We start from the raw sequence: 23,276 nt of genomic DNA, 5'->3' as shown, positions 1-23,276 counted from the left end.
CTACCTGTGAGTAGTCAAAGTCAGAGAGAGGTGCTATGCTCTTGATGTATTCGATCCTGAATTGGTCCTCTGGGTTGGCTAGCGGGACAGGGGGTATTAAAGTGCTCATCGCCGACACTATCGTCTGTACAGAGATTGGGAGAGAAGGGGAAAAAAAAAAAAAAAAAAACACAATCAGCATAGAAAGAGGAATTAGCTGTTGTGATACACTATTGTTCAAAATGGCAGTTTTTGTATTTGCAGTGGTACTGATGTTTCTTCTCCAACTGTTATGAAAACATGTTTTATTACGTAGTTTAGAAAAGTTTGGAAACACCTTCAAATTCATCTGGTCTTAAACACATTAAGAGGTCAAGAAATTCAAGCTATTAAATTTTGATAATGCCCAGCTGTGAATTGAAAGTCATTCAGCATCATCCACATCATTAAAATCGACTGAGAGGATACCAAGATGTGCAAAGCTGCTATCTGAAGAATACCGTTATAAAACATTCTGTTTTGATCACAGTTTGGTTTACTAAATAATTCCATCAAGACCTCTTCATAATGTCGATTACTATTCATCTCCAATTGAGGACATTTTTAAATGGAAAAAAAAAGAAAGTGTTCCCAAACTTTTGCATGTATACTGATTTAGATTTAGAAATCACAGAGTCAATCAGTTTACATACTGATTAATTCCGATACAAAAACATTTTGCGTTTCTGATACAGAGTAGGTCTAATTGCTCGCGTTTAGCAGCTTTTAGCATTTAGTTTTCCCAACTCGTTCAAACAACTTTACTGATACGACTTTGCGGTACAATCCAAAGACCTACGTAGCCCAGTCCAAAATTCTTACTCCACATTAGCACACTTCGGTAAGAAATAGCTAGAAGCAAGCACATGACTGCAATTTTGAAGAATTGCTTACAATCTGCCAACGGGGAACTGAAATTTTGCTCTAGCTCAAGACTAAAAAACACTGTGGGCCAACTCACCACTATGGCATCCTTGACGTTTTTCCGGATGTCCTGGATTTTCTGTTTCTTTTCCCTACATGGAAAGACAAGGAGAGTGAACTGGTTAAGGGAGCCAGATGAGCCAGGTGCATTGTCAAGGTGGACAAATGATGGCAAGTGGAGGAACGTTTGCTCCATTCTCATTTTGTTGATACCTGGCATCCGTCCCATGACGGGTGTGACACTGAGGATCGCTCAGCAGAGCGCCAAAACTCTGCGGACATCTGCGAGTGTGTGTTAGCAGGCTACTTCCTGGTTCCTAGAAGCCACCCTCAAATGCCAGGAGAGAGCCAGTTTGGATTCAACGGCTGGTCGGCAACTCCACTCACAGTGAAAAATGAAGCGTACGCGCAACTCATCTACCAGGCAGACTATTCAAAACCAAATTGAAGTATCTTTGAAAAGAACGTATCTTTATCTTGAAAGTATGGAACGAATCCAATTTAAGTAGCTTTAAAAATGACCACCTTAAATCTGCTCCTAAAAATGTCAGATTGCTATTTTTTAAGTTATCTGCAATACATCTTTTTTGATATAGCGCTTTTGTCGCTGTAATAGATGACAAAACAATGGAACTACAAAAAAAAAAAAAAAAACTGCTTATTCAGGAAATATGACTTAAAAATGTGACATGTCGACTTGAAATATTTGAAATAATTGTTTATGACAAAAGCACGTGGGAAGCCATCAAGTGATGTCTCTTGCACATTATTTTCAGGTTGGCGGTATGAGTAAAATTATATCAGATACCAACTACTAAAAAGAAATAGCGAAATTGCATAAATATGATTTTGAATCATTATTTATGATGTCATTAAAGGACAAACAGCAATTGCAGTTTTAAGGTTAGCGGTATCAGTAAAATGATATAAAAAAAACAACCAACTAGCAAAAAATGAGCTTAACTATTCACATCCTCTATCTACAAAAACTAACTAGACAATGAATTGAACTGAAATAGCTTACTGTAGAAATATGGCATACAATGTGACCTGTACTATATTTAAAATGGTTTATGACATCAATTGTGCCTGAAATGGCAACTGTTTCAATTGCCCGGGACAAACAAACTCGTATTGTTTCGAGATACGATTGCTGTTTTGCAATTGCAAACCGAGTGCTGGCCTGATCGATCATGGCGCGCGTTAGGCCCTCGCAGCAAAAACAAATCATCAATAGGTACCCCCCCCCAGCATCGATAGCAACTCGTCACCCCCCCTAACCCGTGGCATAGGAAGCAGTGAATTTGACATGTGCGTGACATGGTCGTGCCAATCCCCGCATATGCATGGCGCCATGCGTGGTGCGAGAGGCAAGAGAAATGCAGAGAGAGAGAGAGAGAGAGAGAGAGAGAGAGAGAACAGAGGATAGATGGGATGTAACTGCCCAACAGGCGCTGCAGTGCCTGGGGAAGGAAGAACCGCTGGGTTGGCGCTTCGCATGGTGTGGCCTCCTCGGGCTGGTGGGTGATGATGGGTCATGAAAATGTGCCACATCCATCCATCCGTCCATCCATCCATCAATCAATCCATCCATCCATGTTTAGCTATTGAACACTTACTCTGCATTGAAGCCGTTGACGTGGAGAATCTTCATCTGTTTCACTATGGTGCTCTTTCCGGACTCCCCAGCACCTTTAAACGAACACATAAATACACATTAAGGGTGGGGGGGAATAGACATTTTGGGACGTAGCCTTGCGTCAATTCACCCCCCACCCTCCCATGACATGCTAGCAAGGCGCTGCTGTCATAGACGTGTTGGCTAATAAACGAGGAGCAAAATGGGGGTAGCGGTGGTTTACTAGCTCACATTTCATCATCCCAGACGAGTCTTACCGAGTAATAAGAGCCTGTGTGTGGCTTTGTACGCTTGTCGCTCCTTCTGCAACTGTTTCTCGATCTTTTTATTCGCCTCTCGCTGAGCCTTCTCGTCGATGCGTTGGTCTTCAGTCTTGCTGTTGCCCAAACAACCCATCTTCCGTCGCCCCCGAAAAAAAGCCCTTCCTTCGCCGACAAAAACAAAATACAACGCCCGGGATGTTCTTTTGAAATGGTGACGGAATGATCGAATGGTTTTCTTAGTAATAATAAATAATTTAAAAAAAAAAAGGAGGAAAAAAAAAAGAAAAGAAACCAATCTCTCGAGAGGCTTCTCGGGAAGGGAGGAATCCGTCCCCCGTTATGATTCCGCTATTAGCCGCAGCCGAGCGTCATCCAATCCGCCTGGTAGTTGACTGAGCAGCGGAGAAACCGGGGGAAAGATGTGGCTGGAAAAAAAAAAACTAAAAATAAATAAAAGAGAGAGGGAGGCCTTTGTAATATCCGTGAATGTAGCCAAACGTTGCTATCTCCGGCCCCTCTCTCTTTTCTCTCTCTCTCTCTCTCGCTCTCTCTCTCTCTCACCCCCTCCTCTATCTCTCAAGATTTGTGTCTCCTCAACTCAGCACTGCCTCTCGCTGTGGCACCAGGAAGTAGCCGTGGCCCGTGGTGGAAAACGAACCCGCGCGCTAAAGCATTACATTAACTAGCCCGCAGCGGCACGGCACTTCCAAAACCTGTGTGTCCGAAGCGACGGAAGCCATTCCCCGATTTAGTCCCTCGCTGTGCTTGCTGTCACACCAGTCAGCGGAGGGGTGGAAACCTGGACGCCTAGAACTGCTGACTGACAAGAGGGGATGGGTCTACAGCACAGCGGCTGTGACCTGCTAGCAACGAGCTCTCGCGCCGGGATTTACCATCCTCCGCTACCCTAAAAAAATACCGTCGTGGTGATTCATTAACGCCTCCCAGTGAAACGAAATATACACGAGCGAAATAAAAAAAAAAAAAAAAACGACAATCGGAGCAGTTCTTGAACGCCTCTGTCATTTTCTCCAGAACGCGACGCCCTCCCTCTGCAGCGATTAAAAACTACAAACATGGCGGCCGTGAGTGTCTACTGTAAGAAATTGTGGTAGTACCTAATAATAGACCATAAATCATAAAATAACAATAAAAAAATAAAATATAATTTCTTTGAATATTGTCGTTGTGATTGTAATGTTTTCATCAACATTAATAAAAATGTGAATAAGTATATTTTAAGTGTCATATGCATAAAAATTTATTCTAGTATATTTACCTACATTTTACGTCTCTTAAGCTTTGGACAAAAAGCTTATGCCTAGATTGATGACCAATTTTTCCCAGCTGATACAAAATATTCACGTAAAATTGAGGTAAAATCAGAACTTTATCAATCATTGTCATTTTGATGGTGTCTTACACTTATATTTATTTGTTACGCTTCCTTTGCGTTTTTCTTTTCTTTTGGGTGGTCTGTTTTGTTTACAATGGGATAATTTTATTTAAGCTCTTGGGTTTTGTTGTTCCTCTCCTGCACAAATGCTTGCCTTGTATAACCCAAAAATATTCTTTATCATTGTGCATTTTAGCTGCTAGGTGTGATGCAGTGCAGTCACAATGTTAACATTTAATTTAATATGGGTAATAAAGTTCAAATGGATACACACGCATGCGCACACACGCGCGTGCGCGCTACCCCGGTCCCAAACAGTTGTTACCGTGCGAAGCTGTCCCACAGTACTCTCGAGTGGTTAGATCTGGTAGTGCACACATTTTAGAGTTGCAACCATCATCACGTGTGATGTTCCCTAATCTCGCGAGACTATAACTCAGCATTGCGCAAAATGATTATTTAAAGGGTGACAAGTAGTCACTGAACTGTTTACTGAAATTGTGTACATAAATGTAATATTTGTACATTTTTAGGAGGGGTGTTTGAATAATATCACTTGATCAAGTCTCTTATAGCCTTTCATACCAAAAAATAAATAAAAACATTTATCATTCCTGCTGATACATCGGATCAATATCAACATATCGACATATGGGAAACAAAAAAAGTTGTATCGGGACATTTTTAATTTTTGTCTAATGAGTGAAAAAGCTTTAGCAAGACATTCCTAATTTATTCCCCCCCCCAAAAAAAATCTTATGTTTCTTTCTAGTATTTGTGTATTTGATCTAATAATTATGTATGGTTTTTTAATACTTTTTGTATTTGTGTTTTTGATATTTGGTGATTTTTGCCCATTTTAAAAAAATATTGGTCATGTAATGTATATGCTTTTTATCTAATGCATCGAGATATTTTTCTTGATATTATAGTTTATTATCTTGTACTCGTTTCCAATACTTCTGCATGTTTTTAAATAATTAGTGAAATCTAAAAGTGTTTTTTCTTAAAATCAAATATTTATTATAGATTGATTTAGCAGAACAATCCATCCAATTTCAGGAGGAAGCTGACATTTTACACAGCACCGCCCCCTGCTGTCAACTGAAATTGACGTCAATGCCCTCGGGCTTGCATTATGAGTGTTACGTGACCAAACCTAGAATACAGGTGAGCCGTGACGTTTACACAGCGAGCCTGTAAACACTTGGACATCAAATTCAGTCAATGACAGGGTGGGCGAGGCTACCAAAATGTCAGCCTCTTTGGACGGCTGTATAATTCTGCTCATTTCTTATTCCAAAAACACAATATTTATCCGGCTGTTTTTTAACTTGCCACATTTTTCATTTGACAAGAACGTCTTGTCGATGACATCATGTGAAGTTATGCAATTTTCATTGCTCGGTGAGAGAGCTGCTTCTTGTGTCTACGACTGCTGTCCGTGCATTTGATAGACTGGATTGTAAAAAAAAAAAAAAGAATGAGGTTGATGAGTTTACAGCACACGCTCCAGTGCAAATACACAATAAAGCCATAAAGATAAAGACAGTAGTCACACAGTCCAGTGTTCTTTCGGGATTGTTCACTTTAACCTTCATGCTTTGAGTCGGGTCAAAAAAAAAAGTGTGGTCGAGCCTCTCCCAGCTCATTTTGACCCTGGAATGATTGCCAGTAAGCGCAAGGCTCATAAATTCACAGCGGTTGAGAAAATGAATAAATTAATGACCATTAACACAATTTAGTCTTCAGTGATTCAAACATGTATGTTTTTGGAACATGAGAGAAGGCCGGAGTGAGTGAGAGTTCAAATGGCAATCAACCTGAGGACATCACACCATCAATTTTGATAATTGCCTAATAAGAGTCGCAAGAAATAAAAAAAAACTTGTGTTGGAAAATAGTGGCGTTTTGCACTGTATGTTTCTGCATGCTTATAGTGAATTTTAAAAAACTAGAAAATGGCAAGGCGATTCATGTGGCAAGTAAAATTAAGAATAGGTGTCTTGTGTCCATTTATCAACATGTGTAAATCAAAGTCCTGTTCGTCCAAAGTATATTCAAAAGGTTTTAACACACATAGAGCGGTTCAGATACAGACTGGATGGATGGATCGTTAAACTATCTCGGGTCAAAATGACCCTTCAACATTAGTACTGCTATTCCTAATAAAATAAAGTAACAGAAGGGTTCACAATTGGTGTGTGCATCTCTCCAATAAAAGACGCTTCAAGACATCTCGATATATTTTAAAGTGAAACGATTTGATCCGATGTGATGCCCTCGCATCTTTTAAATCAAAATCAATTTCCCGATTCACACAGGTTTGTATTACAATGTACATTCCATTCACGTCAACAATGGTAATGCTAAACGCTAACAGCGAGAAAACCATTCATGATCAAAGGTGCCGTACCAGCCCAGCCTACAATAAAGTAGCTTCCTGTCTAAGACATAAAAGCCACTTCCTGTTCCCATCATCTCTGCATTGGTTAACACAAAAGAACACAACCACTAAAGGAATTATGCAATTTCACAAATGTGTCATTGCTATCAACACAGAAAATCAACACAATTAGATGGTAACATTTTGAAAGTCATAATTTTGCAATTTACATTTTTTTCATGGATGAGTCAGGACCTGATTGTTTCTGTAGAAATTCTTTCTGTTTATTATCATTTGTCAGGTCTCAGGTCACAACCAATCACGGCTTGGCTTGAGAAAACTGGTGAGCCATGATTGGTTGTGACTTGAGAAAGTGTGATGTCATTTTCAGTGGACAGCGAGTGGCAAAATGGCCGCCCACTGAGGTGAATTATGATGCTTAACTCAGATTCCACAAATACAATATTAATCAGAATACCATGTTTAGACTAGTGAGTGCACATATAACATATTGCAAAGAAATTTGGAGGGTTGGCAATATTACTTTTTCTTTATCAATTTCAATGTCATAATATTATGACTAACTTTTAAATAATACGATTTTATTCTTCGAAAATCATGACCTAGTAAAGATTACGATTTTTTTCCTTGAAAAAAAAAAGACTATTCTCCCAACATTAGATTTTTTTTTTATATTCCTATAGAATTTGGGTTACGTGTGCTAATTGTGTTTTTTTTGGGGGGGGGGGGCACATTTACAGCAATTAAAATTTTGAATTCCTTTTCACAAGCAATGTAAATAGAGTACGAAGGTTAGATGTGAAACCAATGCGACGCATACTCGTGATACCCATGTATGCGGAGATGACGCATATAGTCAGTCAAGGGTGTGAGTGTGACTAATAACAATCATCAGTAGCAGATTCTAATCAGAAATGGCTTTTTATGTTCATAAATGTCATTTGGGTGCTGATGATTTCAAGTGTCTTTACTTTTTTTTTCTAGCACACGAGGTTATGGAGATATTTTGATTTTGAGGTTTGACCTAAAAGCTTGTACAACATGGATTACTTTAAATTATAATTTAACTACAATGATTCTGAATAAAATTCCACTTGTTGCTGAACCTAAACCTTAATTCATAAATATTACAATATTAAATAGAGACAAAAAAAAAGAAAAGAAACGAGAACAGATTCAGAATAAGATCATAAAATCTAAATATCTAAAATACGTTTACTTGCATCTTTGGTTAAAACATTTTGTAAATATTTTGCGGAAAAACTCGTAATGGGACAACAATAAAGTCAGAACACTGAGAAATAAAAAAGTCACATAAAATTTATGATGAATAAGATTCAGACTTTATAAGACTAACATATTTGTGGACTCAACGATAAATACTGTATTTTAAACCAGTTGTAGTGGAATAATGTGTAATTTCACATCCACTCCAGTAGGGGGCAGATGAACTTTTTTTTTCCAGGCAAATAGACACTTCAAATCTTCAAAAAACAATATTAGTTATTCTTTGTTGTAAGTTGATATATATTTGTTTCTTGTTTTCTTTAGGGTTGATCAGGATACACTGTTTTGCAGTGGTGCATTGCTAATTTACTAATTTTCACTATTACAAAACCAATTTAAAAAAGTGTGATGTGCTTGCTGAAAATGCCATTTCCTTCCTCCTTTGTTTTCTGAAAATTCGTATGAATTAAGACAACTGTTTCGTAAGGATACAAGTTTTGGAACGGTATCGTCACTTTGCATGACTAATATCAGACTATACTGGGTCGTCAACACAATATTGCTGTTGATCAGTTTAAATGTTAGATTGGCCTATTGTGCAATTCTTTAACTACAGTGTCAGTCTACTTGTATGGCGAGTGCACCCCACGACTTTGTGTTATTAAGTAATTGGAGGTAAATTGGAGGCCAAGCGTCTGTACGCCGATGTGTGGCATAAGGCCTCCCCTCCAACCCAATGGCATCACCCGGCTACAGGCCACGTCGCCTGCCCGCTGTCACAAGCGGAGGTGTCGGTGCAAGGGGGCGGGAGGGTGGTGGGGTCTTACCGAGAAGCAGTAGCCGGTGCGTCTGCTTGTATTCCCTCTTGAGCTCTTTGAGGGCCCGGTCGATGCTCTTGCTGACTTTCCTCGCCTCCTTTTCGGCCTCCTTCTCCTCCATGAGGAGCTTGTCCCAGTTTTTCTGCTTATTGCCGCTACTGTTGCTTTTGTGCGGCAGCTGCAGGCGACGTCCTCCCCGCTCCTTGGCCGCGGCCGTCGCCGCCGGCGGCGTGGTCGACGACGTCCCTTTGCCACCGCCTCCTCCGTTCTGGATAAGCACTCCGTCCCCGGCCGAGCCGTGCCCCCGGCCGGGCTCGCATCTACCTCCGCCACCGCCGTCCTCCGCTGGGCGAGCACCCTGGGCGCGGGTCGGCGCGGAAACGGCAGCGGCGGAGGAGGCGGCCGTCGCGTCCGGATGCGGCTCCGAGTCCGAGGCGGCGTTGGAGATGGAGCCGCTCAGGTCGCCGAAGAGCCGCGGCCGCAGACTGTAGCACAGTCCCATGCTGAACGAGCTATGTGCCAAAGGGGATCGCTCATAAAGGAAGAATCTGCGCCAGCGGCCCTAGCGAGCCATCGTCACTCACACGCGCGCGCGCACGCACACACGGCCGTTAAGTCCGTCGGTACGTCCGTCCGTCGCTAAGCTGTCGCTCCGGAATCGAGATGGAAATGAGGAGCACCGGGTGGGCGCCGACATTCGCTACATGACATTGTGCCTTCGAGGCCCCCTTGTCAATGTGTGTGTGCGTTTCCTTTCCTCCGGTGGGTTCGCGAGTAGCTCGATCAAGGATCACCTGATCGTGTCCGTGGACACTGCGGGTCCACAACAGCGTTTACCGTAGAGTGAACGCGAAGGGCGCAAAACACGATAGGATTTGCGGTGCGCGTTTGTGGCCAGCATTACGGTATTGGAACCAGCGATGACAGAACTAAGGACACAAAAAAGTTATCTTAATTGCCATATTTATCCCCTTGAATATTGTCACGATTTATCGATATTTATATTGTCTCCCCGTGTAAACGTATTAAATTTTTTTGCACATTCTTCCATATTTATTTTACGTTAATTTCATTAAAAAATATATTTTTTGTCTGACATTCATTAAAAAATTAGTTTTTCTTAATTTCACAATATTCTCCCAGGACTACACATTTTTTTCACAATGTTAACGATATTGACAAGTTATCGAATCCATCTTAAGAAAATTACATCAGTGCTATTACCACAATATTCTTATTTTTCTACGACTTATCATGAAATAATTTTTTACGCCTTAAATTTCAATTAAGGTTTTTTTCTGTATTTAATTCCCACAATTAATACTTTCGCAACATTTTTGTTGTTCATCGCACGAGCAGTTGCTCTAATATTATGCGACTCATCAAAGCTTTACTAAAAGTACAGAAGCAAAAATAAACATTAAAGTAAAAGAATAAAGTCATACAATTCCAACAATAGCAACGACAGAATTATACACGTTCAAAAGTATTTTAAGTGATTGTGTATATTTATATATACATGTGTGTATGTGTCTTAAATGACCATTTGTGGAGAGTGTTTCTATTCCAAAGAGTCACACAAGGGAGGATTTTTTTTTTTGTATATAATTTGTAATTTATTTATCTTCTTTCTGTTGCCCACCGACCTTTCTCTTCTTCTTCCTCTTCTTTTTCTTCGGCCCGCTTTCATCTTCCATAATAACCTCTTCGTGTGTGAAGATGCGTACTCGCTTTGTTTTCGAAAGTGCCTCGGCCACCTCTGCAGGTACACGGGTAAAGAAAAAATATGTACAATCAGTATTAATGGAAAACAGAAGACTAGGTAATAGATTACATTATGAGTAAAAATAACTATAAGAAAGGGAATTTTGCAAGAATTTGAAAGATGTGCCATGATTCATTCTCCTGTAGTCAAATTATTTTTCCTTTTCAGAGTAGCCCTCGCGAAATAAAAATAAAAACTACTCGCACGACTCAAATGAACGCGCATTTACTGGCTCCACCTTGTGACAATGTGGCCTTGGCTGCTTTTTCGTCTTCTTTGGAGGTCTGCTGTTGCGCGGAAGGTTTGCGCACAGCAAGACATGTCAGCCTGGCCATGGTGTTGACTTCCCCCAGGAGGGTGGGAGACTCCAGCTCCTGTCAAGTGACACCTTTGGTTAACGTACAGCGTGCGTCGTATCAGCGGCAGTTTGGAGACTGACTGACATCGTTAAGATGGAGCTTCCACATTTTGATGAAGCCGTCGTTGGAGGCCGTGACCAACACGCAGTGATCGTCCAGCTTGAAGCTCTCCACTGCTTTTACCCTACCAAAGGACAGTGACACATCAGTGCTTTTGTTGCCGTTGAGGGATGGAACTATCAAATCTAACAAAGTTTTTTCCTAGAAAAAAATAAGTATCTCAGACATAGTTCCAATGCCTAGTTTTTTTTTTTATCAAGAGCATGTTACAGTGATGTTTTTGAGAATGTACCTGGTTTCATGAGCCTTGAATTCGCACACCCATTTCGCTTTGGCAACATCACACAGCCTCACCGTTTCGTCATCACCTGCAACAGCCAGGATGGAATTCTAGAACAAAACAAAAAAAAAAGAATAAAGAAAAACAGGAAGTGCTGTGAGGGAAGCATCAGAGGAAAAACAATAACGGACGTTTAAGAAGTTGATGGCAGAGATCCTCTGGGGGTTCTTAAGAGTGCTGCTCAATGTGGCTGTCTCCAGGTCGTACAGGTCGAGCTTGTCCTGGATGACCACCGCGTATTTATCGCCGTCCGGAGACCACCGCACAATGTGTGCATCTACATGCACAAGCAAAGACACACACACACATACATTTTCACCTCAAATGTGTGTTAGGAAAAATAAAGGGTAATATTTAGGCAAAAAACTAACTTTGTTTGATGTTTTTGATGAAGGCCGATCTTCCATTAATGAGATTCCATGTACTAGAAATATACATATACATCAGTGACTGTGGCATTTACTCCAAATGTGTATTTGTGTGTGTGTCTCACCGCAGCGTTTTATCAGTGCCCACCGTCAATGCAAGTTTACCAGATGGATGTACAGACAGAGACGTCACATGACCTCTGAAGAAAAAGTAAAAATTAGATCAGATTAATTAGGCACATCTTCGGATTTGACATTATTTGCATGATTGTTTTTTTCCTTAACACTATATTTTTCCGCCCCCCCTCGTTTCATGACTGAAAACTGACTTGTGCGCTTTTATGGACTTGAGACACTCCCACTTCTTGGTGCTCCACACACACAAGAGTCCATCTTCTCCTCCGCTCAGCAGATGCGTCGCACCGTAAAACTCCAGGCAGGTGATGGTGCCTGAGGAGAACGCATAGTCAGGAGGGAGATAGTCACACAAACCTGTGACATCACTCACCGTCATGGTGCAGCAGAGCACCATGTTCCACCTTCTTCTTCATGTCGTACAGGAGCATGGTCTCGTCTTTGCTGCCCGTCACCACATATCTGTTGCTGGCTGCCACTGCCGACACCGACGCCGTATGAGCGTGATGTGTAAAGTATGCCTTGGCTATCCACTCCTAAAAAAAACGTACGAAACCATTACTTTAACAATTACAACTAAGGTAACATTCTATTTTAATGATATAACGTGAAAATCTACTCACGTTCTGGTCAGTTGGAACACGGTAACCAAACACAATTTGCTCGTAGCAGCCAGCAACCAGCTCCACGAAGCCGGCCATGACAAATTCGATGGTGTCTTGTCTTTCACTCAAGCTCTGCCACTTTTTCACACTTGTAGTAAATGTATTTCAACTAGTTAAAAAATAAAATACACAAAATAAGCACAATAGAGCAACTAAGAGACTGACGACAAACACATTTTCGATGTGTGCGCCTTCACACACGTGAAAAACCAAAACAAGATGACGAGCGTCTACTGCGCATGCGCGGTTATCTTCTTCGCCGTTGAACACCTATTGCACTGGCGCCACCCAGAGGTCAGGATGCCGAGTTAACACCATCCCGTGTGGTATCTGAAATTGTGAAATTGTACCAAATACCCACTGCTATAAAAAAACAATAACAAAACAATAAACGTTTTTCTATAAACGTAATTTAATTACTGAGGCGATCATGTGGTTGGACCCGCCCGTCGAGGTGGGCGGTGAGCGCTGAATTTGTCCCTCTCGTCATTGGCTGTCTTTCATGACGTAACATGATTGACAGATAAACTAACTGCGCATGAAACGGTGCTTTTCCGCCCCAGTCCAAAGGATGTGAGTCAAGTCTATAACTTCTTAATTCAACAATGGCAAGACGGTAAGTGAAATTAAACTTTTTTTATTTATTTATTTTTTATAAATATATCGTTGTCACATATTTTGCAGCTGCAAGTATACGCCAATACTTGGGAACGTTATTGACCGTTTCAATAGAAGGTATTTATTGCAAACACGCCTGTGGGCATTTCACTCTTGTGTTCTTCTTGCAGTGAAAAAAAAAAAAGTTTCGTTTTGTTGTTTTTTTGCACTTATTCTTGGGGGTTAAGCGCACAGATACTTTGTGCAATGTGTGTAGTGTTGCCGTGTTTGTGTGAACGTCTGCTGATGATTATAGTTGCACAACAATCCATCCTCCTCTTAATGATGAAGGAGGCGGTTATGGAAAAACGGAACCCATAATATTTGACTTGTTGAGTAATCCCTTCAAGTAGAAACAAGAAAATTTACTTTGTATCCAGTATCAGGGAGAACTATTAACCAAGAAAAAAAAAACTGTACACTTTTAATGAATAGGGAAGTCAATGAATAGGGAAGTCGTTTTTTTTTTTTTTTTTCAAGGAAAAAAATCACATTAATGAAGCGGCTATTAGTTTGTGACCAATGCACTGTTCCGAGAAAAAAAATACAAGATGTAATAAAAGTAGTATTTTAGAAGGGGGAAAAAAATCAATGCAAGTCAATTTGTACTATTGCATTTGCTTTGTTGAGTTGGATTTGTTCCATAGTTTGGCTTAAGTAAAATCCTAATACTGTATTAGAAATTTTTTTTTTCATGGTTCTTCATAATTTGACAAATATTTTAGTTTTTAGGGGGAACCCTCATAATTTCCTGTGAACGAAGCGCTTGTTAAATGTCAGAATTTTGACTGTGACATTTTTTATGTGGGTCAACTTTTACTTTTTCAGTCATGTGGCAAATCAGGAGTTGACTGATGTGTTAAATGAACTGTGGCGTCTAGACGTCAACCGGCTCAAACCCGGGACTGATTACATCATTGACCCTCAGGTGAGTTCACCCTGGACTCCTCACCTGTCAATCACAAGACATAAAATAAATCTGGGTGGTAACATCACTTTCTTAATCCGCGATCACAGCTAGGCCCACGTCTTATTTTATGATGATCCTTGCACTTCATAGGGGCGAGCCGGTTACGTGGCTCAGGGCAGCAACTATGCCAGGGATCGTGCCAGGGCACCACTCTTCAAATACGTCGACGAGGATAAACTGAAGAGCATCGAGACATATGCGCGTATGGATACATTTATGAATGTAGTATTTCTTTATTCAAAGAAAGATGGTCAGTGTTGATTTCAAAGGACAAACCTACCAAAATAAAAGCGGCACAAACACTTTTGTTAACTTACCATATGTCAGTATTAATTCTCGTCTTCTACACAAATGGCAGATTTTATCAACTTGCTGGACAACTACGAGATGTCGACAGGTGTGTCGGAGTCGGTGACCCGTCAGGAGCTTCAGGAGAACCGCAAGTTCCTGGATGCTATCGTGGAGACGGAAGTCATGAAGGTGCAAAGGTGGACCACTGACAGTGACAAGAAGATATGTTAACATGTGTTATTGTTTCATGAATCCAGTTTGCTCACCAGTACCTGGTTAAGAAGAGAGTGTCACCACCGGATGTGGTGAGATTCAAGAAGCAACTCTTCGACATCTGGTTCCGCCTGTACCATCGTGACAGGCGCGGAGGGTAACTTCCAAATGTTATGTTCGCTTGTTCCCAAAAAGTTCCTATCAAGGGAACCAAAAAGTAATTTCCAAGGACACCTTCATCTGCTATCTACGTGCAGGAAGGACTCGTGCGGGTTCGAGCATGTGTTTGTGGGCGAGACCAAGCAGGGGCAGGATATTACAGGCCTTCACAACTGGGTGCAGTTCTACCTGCAGGAGAAGCACGGCCACATCGATTACAAAGGTTACAAAGCGCGGGACAACAAAAACACCGTAAGCCGTCTTAGTCACCGGCCGCATCTATCAACACGAGAAGTCAGCTCGGTTGGGACCTTTTGTTTGCAGCCTGACGAGGACGACCACGTGCTCAACTTGCAGTTCAGTTGGAAGGGCCTGGTCAAGCCAGTGGGTGGCTCTTTCGTGGGGGTCAGTCCCGAATTGGAGGTGGCTTTTTTCACCATCGTCTTCCTGGCGTCCAGAGACAAGTGCACGGTTTTGGAGGTGAAGGTGGATGAATACGTGCTGGAGCTTGTGGTCTACAGGCACAGACGCTCCATCGGGTCATCCTACCCCAAGCTCCTCAGCAGTAACCACCGTGACTTGTAACTTATTTTGGTCAAATTTTTTTTAACCCGCCAAATTCTACCCAATTTTTTTAGATTTCTATCAATTTATTCAAAATAAAATAACTTTTTGGTAAAATGAAATTATGATGTATGAATCGGTATTCACTGTATTTAACCGTGTGGATCGTTAATATCATCATCCAAGGTTATCGTTACAAGGTTGTCCTTGTATGGTGTCAGCCACAACAAACAATAAAGTGAAAGTTAAAAAAAAAAAAAAAAACCCACTAAGCTTGTTTCTGTTTTCTTACCCAGCGTCAAGTCAAACAGGTCCAATTACATACAGGCACAATACAAGAACAGACTGGAGGAACAGAGTAAAATCGATTTATTTCCATTTTTTAAGATGGTCCATTATTAAATAAAGTGAAATTGACATGCTTTTATATTCCTATAGAGTGAGAAGAGTGTTGCAATGTTCATGCGTACTTTTTTGATGTTTGCAGCAGACACCTGACAGGCTTGCCAATATGGCTTCTTCTTGCATTGTCTACAAAGGTTAATGGCGCATGTGGTTAGCAGCAACTTTGACACCGCTTTGGGGCGTATAGTGCGGGTTGGCAGTTACAATTCTCTTTTGGGTGACATGGATGTAACTTCGACAGTTGTTGGATGCTTAACTGGCACATGAGCATGAAAAGAAGTTCACCAACTTAAAATCAAAGTAAACCCACTTGATGACGCCTGGCCTGACAGATAATGTAACACATGCTATTTTTACTGGTGAAATTGTTTGAAATGTCATTACTGTATTGCTCATATTGTGTAATATGTTAGTGCCATATTGTTAACCTAATCCCACAACCGCCCAAGTCACTTTTTAAACTTCCTGTCACAATATCAATTAACTCCACCAATGTGCCGGCTTAAACTGTTTGCAATTGGACTCGAGTTGAATTTGTTGTCATCAATAGATGACACTTTAGGCGAACGATATTCCAACACAGAAAACAATTGTAGTACCTAAAACAGCATAAAGTCAAAGCGAAAACATATTTCGGAGAAATTTAGTCACAATGAAAGACTATTTTTGCTGCGACAGTTCAAGTAAGTTCACCTGCCACCACGCTAAAATGAACATGCTAATCATATTCATCGATATCATTTTAAATTGTACCACTTTTGGGCCTTCCTCGACAACCCAATTAGGTTTTTTTTTTGCAGTACCATTTTTATATTTTAAATCTGAACAAATAAACAGGTTTATTTCCTGTGTTGTTTTTCCTTTGACAAATTTTTGCTGGTCCGCTCACCAAAAACAACAAAAACCCAGAGGAAACGCAAAACACCCTGAAGTAATCCTTCAACCCTGCCACATTTTTTTCGCAGCATCTTCAAGTTTCTTGGAAAATGGATTTGTTGTTTTCTGTACCAAAATGAACAATTATTTCCCACTCTTTACACACTTTACTAGCATTCCTTTCCAAATATTTGTTCTCATTTGTCGAAGGTTTTTTACTTATTATTGTTTGTATGGTAACAAATGCTCCGTGCACATAGCCCTGGCTAATAGCTTAAGATTTTGTGTACAGCAACATGGATTACTTTGGTATATTAGTGCATAGACGCCACTTGATCTTTTAGTCTTTACTGTGAGATGAAGTCACACGCTCAGCCAGCAGATGTCGCTAAAAGCCTTGTGACTGACCTTGTCAAGCAGCTGGATGCCTTGCTATTGTGCAAATATTTTCAAAGAGGTCTGAAGGACAGGGGGAGAAAATGCCTCCTGAGTACGACTGGTCGCCTTCCACCTGCACATCCACGAAGCGTGGTCTTGCTAAGTAGTGTAGCATCACGATAGACGTGGTGGAGTACTTCGGTCTCGAATGTCTAGACGGGAAGCTTTGAGAGACAAAGAGACGATGAGAAGCGGTGAAGATGCAAATGTGTGGTGATGTGATGAGTGCGTTACCAGAGACTGGTCCACCACCAGCCAGCGCACAGTGCTCGCCTGCATGTCCTGGCCGTTCAGAGGCTCCCGGAGGCGGACGCGGACTTCCACGCGACCGCCAGTAGGCTTGCGGCCATCCATCACCTACCGGGAAAGAGGCCATTAAAAACAATTCCCACATATTTTAGCAAGTTGGGTGCTGCAATTGTCACAACAACAAACACGTTGGCGCTTTACCTCGACGATTTCCCTGATTTCACTCTGGGACTCGAGCTGTTCCAGCTTCACGTGTGCCGTCCCGATGGGCTTGTCGCTCCGCAGGAAGCCACTTTGCATGACACGCACAGGAAATGTTAGCGGGACCAGTGCTGCGTCACAAGACAGTCACTGTCACATCTGCTGGTGATACTTTTATTTTGGATTGGTTTTCTGCCAGAACCTCAATTTCAAATCTTCAAGACTAGTGTGTGTGCATTTTTGTGCCCTAGGTTTCAGTTGTTCCAGCTTTTACTTTGGTAGGCTTCCACTTCCTGTCATATGTGGAAAATGTCTTATGTCTAAATATGGTCAAATTGATCCATTTCACAATGGATATTAATTGTCTGTCCCCACTTAGTCTCTGAATTTGTATGCATTATTAACACATTTTAATTGGTGAAAATAGTTTGAGAACAAATAGATTTCCAAGAAATGTTACAAAATGGTGTCTATTTTATTGTTCTGAGGAATCTATGTGGAGAAATTGCTGCCTATTTGGAAAGTCTCTATTTGTGTGTGTAAACGGTAAGGTTAAATTGGGTTCTCCGCACAAGACTCACCCTTTGTGCAGCAGCTCCAGTTTGAGGCCTTTGGATGTCACTACCCTCCTGAAGCCGCGGTGGTTGCGATTGATTGACAGGCTGAAGCTCTGGTTGTACTCTGGTCCAAGACAAAGGTGTGAGTAATGTAGGGGAGGGATCATCACTAGTGAGGAGTCTAACCTGGACAGTTGCTGTTCTTTATGACGTTGGTTTTGTGTCTCTGGGGTTGCTCCTGGAAGCACAAATAATGAACCAATGTGAGCAGTGAGAAGAAAGGAGATAATGAAGCTCTGGGACGGCTCACCGTGCTCGGGTAGGGGAAGTCGAACTTGATGTAAGCGTCAAGGTCGTATGTTTGGATGCCTGCGGAGAGAAGTGTCATGCGCTTTCATCAAGAGCATTGATGTGTGTGCATCAAAAACTCTTGAATCTTGAATGTGTGTGTGAGCATGCATACCACTGGGAGCAGGAAGATTCATCGCTTTCACAATAACCACCACCATCTCAGTGCTGCTGAGATCTGGGAACATCCTGTGAAAAATGCAGCAGCAAATGTAGCAGCTGTCAAACTGTGCAGCTATTAAAAATGGTTATTAGTATTTAGCAGTGTGATGTTTGCTCACCTAACTGTGTGGAAGGTTCTGTCCTCAAAATGATGTTTCGGGGGAGGCAGCCCCTTGGCTTGAGACATCTTGAGGAACTCAATACTCTTCTTACACGACTCCGCCATCTTCTCAAACCTGACATAGATGCAGACGCATTTATCCAGTGGATGCACCACGCGTGTTTGGATTATTATTCCTTACTTGGTGGTCTCCGTAATGTTCCCCATGTGGGTGAATTGCTTGGAGTGAGTCAAACATTTCTAACAGGAGACACAAGAGCCATACAGAACAATGGCAAAAAGAAGGGTGGGTCATATGTAGATACCTCGCGTTGCTCTTTTAGGATCTTGGCCAACTGCGCGTAGAGCTGCTCCGCCTTCTCCGAAAGCCCCACGTCGCTGTGGTGCACCAGGACAAAGTCCTCGTCCTCGTCACCGGGGGGTGACGGCACCTGGCAGCCATCATCCCCGTTCAGACATTTATATCACGGGTCCATCCATACTGGCATTATTATTAGTCGCTTCTTACCGCACTGATGTCCACAGCTTTTCCGCTGCGCGCCGCCTCCACCATGACGTCGAGACCCTTGGCGATGCGCAGGAAGTTCTTGGCCTGCTCCATATCGTTCTTTTGCTTGGCGTGAAGCGCTGCCTTCATGTACTGCTTGCGGCGGCCCTCTAGGAATGCCAGCTGTTGTGCCGCTGCAGAACCAAAGAGAGGTAGTTCTAGAAGTTGAAGACGTAGTACGAGTAGGTGTGGTCGTAGAAGAAGAAACAGATTAAGTAAAGAAGTACACAAAGCGGGAGACAAAAGTAGAATTTTTCAACAGCTGTGACAGCATGTGGCAGGACTAACCTGCAGCTGGGAGATCTCTGGCGGATGTTCTCTCGGGCGAAACAGACGGAGATGTTCTGCGACCTCGTGACGCAGCCGGGACGCTTAGTGTGGTCTTCTTTGGCTGCAAAGGAAACTTCAAATGTTAGCCTCTTTCACGCAGTGATGCTGCAAAATTGCAGCGTTAGAACTGAGCTAGAAATGAGAATACCCCACCTCCACCTCATTTTCCTCTTCTTCCTCATCTGCACTTGCATCATCTGTAGTTGAGAGCTTTGAGGCAGCCTCCAGGGCAGCGACCAAGCCTTGCTCGGTCGTCGCGGCCTTCTGGCCCGGAATGGGAGGAAAGCCTGTTGAAAAACAAACAAAACAAACCCTCCCTTCATTATTTCCTGAATGTTGCAAAACGACAAATCACTCAAGCACATCACCTGGGGGAACGGGGAGCTCATCAAAGTTGACCGCTTTTCCCGCTTTGTGAGATCGGATGGCGCTCTGGTATTGCTGGCGACCGGTCGAGTAAGCTTACGGTTAGCGTATGTAAATTGTTAATAGGCAGAGAAGCACACTTTTGTCATTTGCACCTTAGCGATACGGTCGTGCATGCGGGCCTTGCGCTCGTCCCCGCCGGCTTTGGCTTGAGCCGACGCCTCGACGTACTTGGCTCGCCTCTGCTCCAGCGCCTCCAGTACATTCCCAGGAGCCGACAGGGCTAATGAGCGGGACGACAACAGTCAGTTCGGACAATTTGTATGAATGAAATGTTACCGAGGCACCTGGAGCTTCTGCAGCCGGTCCGGGTACTTGACTGTTTTGCTTGACTGGCGTTGCGCTGCCACTTGTGCCTTGTGAATACAAGAAAGCAGGAAAACAAATGTTTCTTCAACTGAAGTCGCATAAAATATACGATTGGTCGATTGCTAAAAACGTAATAAGGTACAAACAAACTTGGTAGTTTCTGTTTCCATAGTTATAACACACATTTTTCTGGGAGTGTTGAAAGTCAAAATGCACTCCAGAAGTTCTCTTTTTTTCCAAAATGGCCAGCATTAAAAGAGTTAAATCAAAACAATTTTAACAATGCGAAAACCAACCTGGAGGAGGAGGCAGGCCGCTCAGGTCGACAGCTTGTCCTTGTTTCAAGGCCTCGATCACGGAATCGAACTTCTGCATGAAAATGGGCAAAAAGAATGTTTGTTTTGGCGCCTATATTATTAGAGACTTAGCAAGCCCTCATCAGGACTTTTGATTTGAGGTAAGTCAATGTTTGTCTTTTCAAATGAGGTGATAAGGACATAAAAAACAAATGTGGAATTCCCTTACCATGATGTTTCAACTCTGTGTTTTTAACAATCAAAACATCTTGCCGTAGTGGAGGTAACAACAACAATGTGCATCATGATTTGATTCATTCAACTGCCCATGTGCGTTATTCGTATGTACCTTGCTGGTCCTGAAGTAAACCATGGCTTGCTCATCCTCTCCTGCCTTCTTGGCTGTCAAAGCAGCCATTTTGTACTCTCGCTGCCTTTGCACCAACAGCGTTGCCACACGCTCATTTGCTGCAAGAGCAATGAAAAGCTGGTTTTACTTCATGTGTGGTCATTTTGATGCAAGTTGCGGCTGCTTTGTTTACTTGAATTAACTGACCATTTCTATTAGCGGTTGGCGAGATGTCTGCCTGCTCCTGTGAAGGATGGGCCTGCTCCTGTGAAGGATGGACTTGCTCCTGTGAGGGATGGGCCTGCTCCTGTGAGGGATGGGCCTGCTCCTGTGAAGGATCCGTCTGCTCCTGTGAAGGATCCGCCTGCTCTTGTGAAGTATGGGCTTGCTCCTGTGACGGATGGGCCTGCTCCTGTGACAGATGGGCCTGCTCCTGTGACGGATGGGCCTGCGTCTGCGACGAATCCGCCTGCTCCTGTGATGGCTCATCAGCGAGTGTTAGCATGGAGACCGTTGAGTGCAGTTCCTCCTCTTCGCCATCAGGCGCGATGATCTCAGGAGGTGAGGGCAGAGCTGGGGTTACACGAGGGGCGGCACTTGGCGTGGCGCTCTTAGTTCCCGTGGAGACCGGTGGAGGAATCTCCGCCTCGCTCACTTGGCGGCCTTTCTTGACAGCAGTCAGCATGGACTCTATCGTCTGTAAATATGAGACATTAGTGTCACAATATACGAAAAGAGAATATATGATACAAGATGAGTCACACCTTTAGCCCACGCTCGATCCGGCGGGCTTTGGCACCCTCGCCCGCCGTCTTGGCATTGTGCAGTGCCGTCTTGTACATGGCGAGCCGCTCTTCTAATGTGTGCTGCACACTGCCAGGCACAGCTGCCACAACAGGCAGGCTCTTTTCCTGTCAACATAAGCAGAGCAAAGTTTGTCATAGGTGCCTAATTTTACACGTTTGAAACTCATAGAAAAAGTATTTATCAAGTAGTCACTCATAAGTCTTAAGTACGACTGTACCTAAAATGGCTGAATGGTGACATGAAATCTTTTCAAAGTCACGTCAACAGTGTGTACCTGTGAGGAAGGTTCAATGATAGTTACCGCAGATGAAGAAGAAACACCTCTGGGCTGCTCACCTTCCTCGCCCACCACTTCCTGTAGCTCAGCCTAGCAGGGAAAAAAAACAGACAAAGCAGCCAATGAGAACAAAACACAACAACCTAAGCCACATCAAAAGAAAAAGAGCAAACCAGGAGGTCTTCATCATCCTCTAGATTGTCATCATCTTCATCCTCGTCAACATCTCGCATACATTCATCTGCCATTTTGGCGATGTCCTCCATGGGAAGCGGGCCTGTTACCCAAACCATGTGAAGAATTATTCAGAGTGCAAATCACACAACAGGCCCAGGTTCCAAACTCCCTGATGTATTGTGTAGATGTGCAAACACAGAGAGGAGATGTTTTATTACTGTAACTCACTTCTTCCCTTGTGCTTGGCTTTTCCCCCAGTACCCGAGGCCGTTTTGCCTCCAGTGATGGCAGCCAGCTCAGCCTCCAAGTCCGGGTCGTCTAAACCCTCATCGGCCCCCATCGTCATCATGTCCTCGGGGTCCATATCTACAAACAGGCCCATCTAAGCAGCAGAGGAAAAGCTGGACTTGAGTTTTTTTTTAACAACAGGGTCTTTGCGTCACTCTTGTTGTTGTTACCTGCTTGGCAGCGGCGGCGCCCCTGCCTTTGGGGAGGGGCTCTCTCCTCTTCTTGCCGAACATGTTCGTTGAAAGTTGCTCGTCAACGATATACCACGGAAACAAACTAAAAGACACAACGAGTGAACGTGTGAGTGAAGTAGTCTTCCTTCAATCCAGCTTTGCTCTTTTACAATTGAAATCATGTGAGCGGCTGTCAGGTGCCTCTCCTCGAACACACAAACACCGAGTGGTGACGTTAGCCCTGTGGCAAGCCGTTAGCTTACGTACTAACTTCCACTTGGACAAGTGAATTCATGAACCGACTAAAAAGAACACCGGTTTAGCAAGAATAACCAATACCAAAACCTGTCGAATTGTGTGCTTTACCTGCTCGTCCACCATATTATCAGTAACTACTTTCCTTCCCTGAAGAACTTGTTCTTCTTCATCGTCTCGAGTGTGACAAGCTAGGTAGGACTGTGGATCACTGCTGCCCCCATCAGGTCGTTACCCTTATTGCATATTTTACAGGTCAGAAGCGCAGATGGGGACCACTTGGACCGTCTGACTTCATTTTATCTCTAATATCCTCAGAGGAAACTGATCCAGACGAAATAAAATAAGAGTCCCAAATTCGTTTGTCTAATTGAGATAGTTACACACTTCAATAGGCATTTTTTACACACACAAGAATGTGGTCTTTTAAAATGTATGCAAATCCAC

The 23,276-nt window shown here is 42.8% G+C and overlaps 4 protein-coding genes across 10 annotated transcripts in view; 1 reads left to right on the top strand and 3 right to left on the bottom strand.

Annotated features, from left to right (window-relative positions):
- LOC125985353 (guanine nucleotide-binding protein G(olf) subunit alpha) overlaps positions 1–9,515 on the bottom strand; it is a 29,038-nt gene extending 19,523 nt beyond the window's left edge. Inside the window, exons 1-4 of one of the 2 annotated variants that reach the window (XM_049748121.2) lie at positions 8,702–9,515; positions 2,562–2,634; positions 980–1,034; positions 5–124 (exon numbers count right to left, since the gene is read on the bottom strand). In XM_049748121.2, the coding sequence (XP_049604078.1) occupies positions 5–124; positions 980–1,034; positions 2,562–2,634; positions 8,702–9,194 (741 nt within the window). In that variant the 5' untranslated portion in view covers positions 9,195–9,515. Of the gene's footprint in view, positions 1–4; positions 125–979; positions 1,035–2,561; positions 2,635–2,838; positions 3,869–8,701 lie in introns of those variants that run through there. The other variant, XM_049748122.2, reaches the window with a different exon arrangement.
- A 511-nt stretch (positions 9,516–10,026) lies between these two features.
- pak1ip1 (PAK1 interacting protein 1) lies at positions 10,027–12,636 on the bottom strand. The gene is made up of 10 exons (XM_049748127.2): positions 12,343–12,636; positions 12,093–12,255; positions 11,914–12,034; positions 11,710–11,784; positions 11,588–11,640; positions 11,348–11,493; positions 11,169–11,266; positions 10,901–11,000; positions 10,696–10,831; positions 10,027–10,451 (listed from the first exon to the last, which is right to left on the bottom strand). The coding sequence occupies exons 1-10, from the start codon at positions 12,418–12,420 to the stop codon at positions 10,309–10,311; spliced, it is 1,113 nt and encodes a 370-aa protein (XP_049604084.1). The 5' UTR covers positions 12,421–12,636; the 3' UTR covers positions 10,027–10,308.
- A 236-nt stretch (positions 12,637–12,872) lies between these two features.
- Positions 12,873–15,502, top strand: LOC125985359 (uridylate-specific endoribonuclease C). Of its 2 annotated transcripts, XM_049748131.2 has the most exons (8): positions 12,873–13,000; positions 13,069–13,119; positions 13,870–13,969; positions 14,102–14,213; positions 14,370–14,491; positions 14,560–14,672; positions 14,773–14,926; positions 14,999–15,502. In XM_049748131.2, the coding sequence occupies exons 1-8, from the start codon at positions 12,990–12,992 to the stop codon at positions 15,257–15,259; spliced, it is 924 nt and encodes a 307-aa protein (XP_049604088.1). In that variant the 5' UTR covers positions 12,873–12,989; the 3' UTR covers positions 15,260–15,502. The 2 variants fall into 2 exon arrangements, with proteins under 2 accessions (XP_049604088.1, XP_049604089.1); XM_049748132.2 differs by lacking the exon at positions 13,069–13,119 and having other exon boundaries at positions 12,886–13,000.
- An 88-nt stretch (positions 15,503–15,590) lies between these two features.
- On the bottom strand, positions 15,591–23,068 carry cc2d1b (coiled-coil and C2 domain containing 1B). 5 transcript variants are annotated; one of them, XM_049748115.1, is made up of 25 exons: positions 22,941–23,068; positions 22,572–22,677; positions 22,342–22,495; positions 22,110–22,213; positions 21,934–22,026; positions 21,617–21,763; positions 21,060–21,549; positions 20,853–20,971; positions 20,504–20,576; positions 20,186–20,254; positions 19,994–20,121; positions 19,841–19,913; positions 19,626–19,759; positions 19,431–19,533; positions 19,104–19,300; positions 18,901–19,026; positions 18,777–18,835; positions 18,594–18,710; positions 18,428–18,501; positions 18,275–18,333; positions 18,151–18,202; positions 17,989–18,088; positions 17,408–17,498; positions 17,192–17,314; positions 15,591–17,121 (listed from the first exon to the last, which is right to left on the bottom strand). In XM_049748115.1, exons 2-25 carry the CDS (start codon positions 22,632–22,634, stop codon positions 17,110–17,112), a joined length of 2,760 nt encoding a protein of 919 aa, XP_049604072.1. In that variant the 5' UTR covers positions 22,635–22,677; positions 22,941–23,068; the 3' UTR covers positions 15,591–17,109. The 5 variants fall into 5 exon arrangements, with proteins under 5 accessions (XP_049604072.1, XP_049604074.1, XP_049604073.1 ...); XM_049748117.1 differs by having other exon boundaries at positions 19,104–19,276; XM_049748116.1 differs by having other exon boundaries at positions 19,632–19,759.
- Between the last annotated feature and the right edge of the window lie 208 nt (positions 23,069–23,276).

This window comes from Syngnathus scovelli, chromosome 17 (genome assembly GCF_024217435.2).
Source record: "Syngnathus scovelli strain Florida chromosome 17, RoL_Ssco_1.2, whole genome shotgun sequence".
Classification (NCBI taxonomy): domain Eukaryota; kingdom Metazoa; phylum Chordata; class Actinopteri; order Syngnathiformes; family Syngnathidae; genus Syngnathus; species Syngnathus scovelli.
This window is presented reverse-complemented; position numbering and strand designations above follow the sequence as displayed.

Excerpts from the sequence above, each read along its gene's own strand:
- pak1ip1 (XM_049748127.2), bottom strand. The coding sequence starts at position 12,420 with ATGGCCGGCTTCGTGGAGCTGGTTGCTGGCTGCTACGAGCAAATTGTG. Across the intron at positions 12,035-12,092 it reads TGCTCTGCTGCACCATGACG|GCACCATCACCTGCCTGGAG; the intron begins GTGAGTGATGTC and ends CGTTCTCCTCAG. Across the intron at positions 11,641-11,709 it reads GGCACTGATAAAACGCTGCG|TACATGGAATCTCATTAATG; the intron begins GTGAGACACACA and ends GTATATTTCTAG.
- LOC125985359 (XM_049748131.2), top strand. Across the intron at positions 14,492-14,559 it reads TGGAGACGGAAGTCATGAAG|TTTGCTCACCAGTACCTGGT; the intron begins GTGCAAAGGTGG and ends TCATGAATCCAG. Across the intron at positions 14,673-14,772 it reads CATCGTGACAGGCGCGGAGG|GAAGGACTCGTGCGGGTTCG; the intron begins GTAACTTCCAAA and ends ATCTACGTGCAG.
- cc2d1b (XM_049748115.1), bottom strand. The coding sequence starts at position 22,634 with ATGTTCGGCAAGAAGAGGAGAGAGCCCCTCCCCAAAGGCAGGGGCGCC. Across the intron at positions 19,760-19,840 it reads TGAGCTCCCCGTTCCCCCAG|GCTTTCCTCCCATTCCGGGC; the intron begins GTGATGTGCTTG and ends GTTTTTCAACAG. Across the intron at positions 18,711-18,776 it reads AACATTACGGAGACCACCAA|GTTTGAGAAGATGGCGGAGT; the intron begins GTAAGGAATAAT and ends CATCTATGTCAG.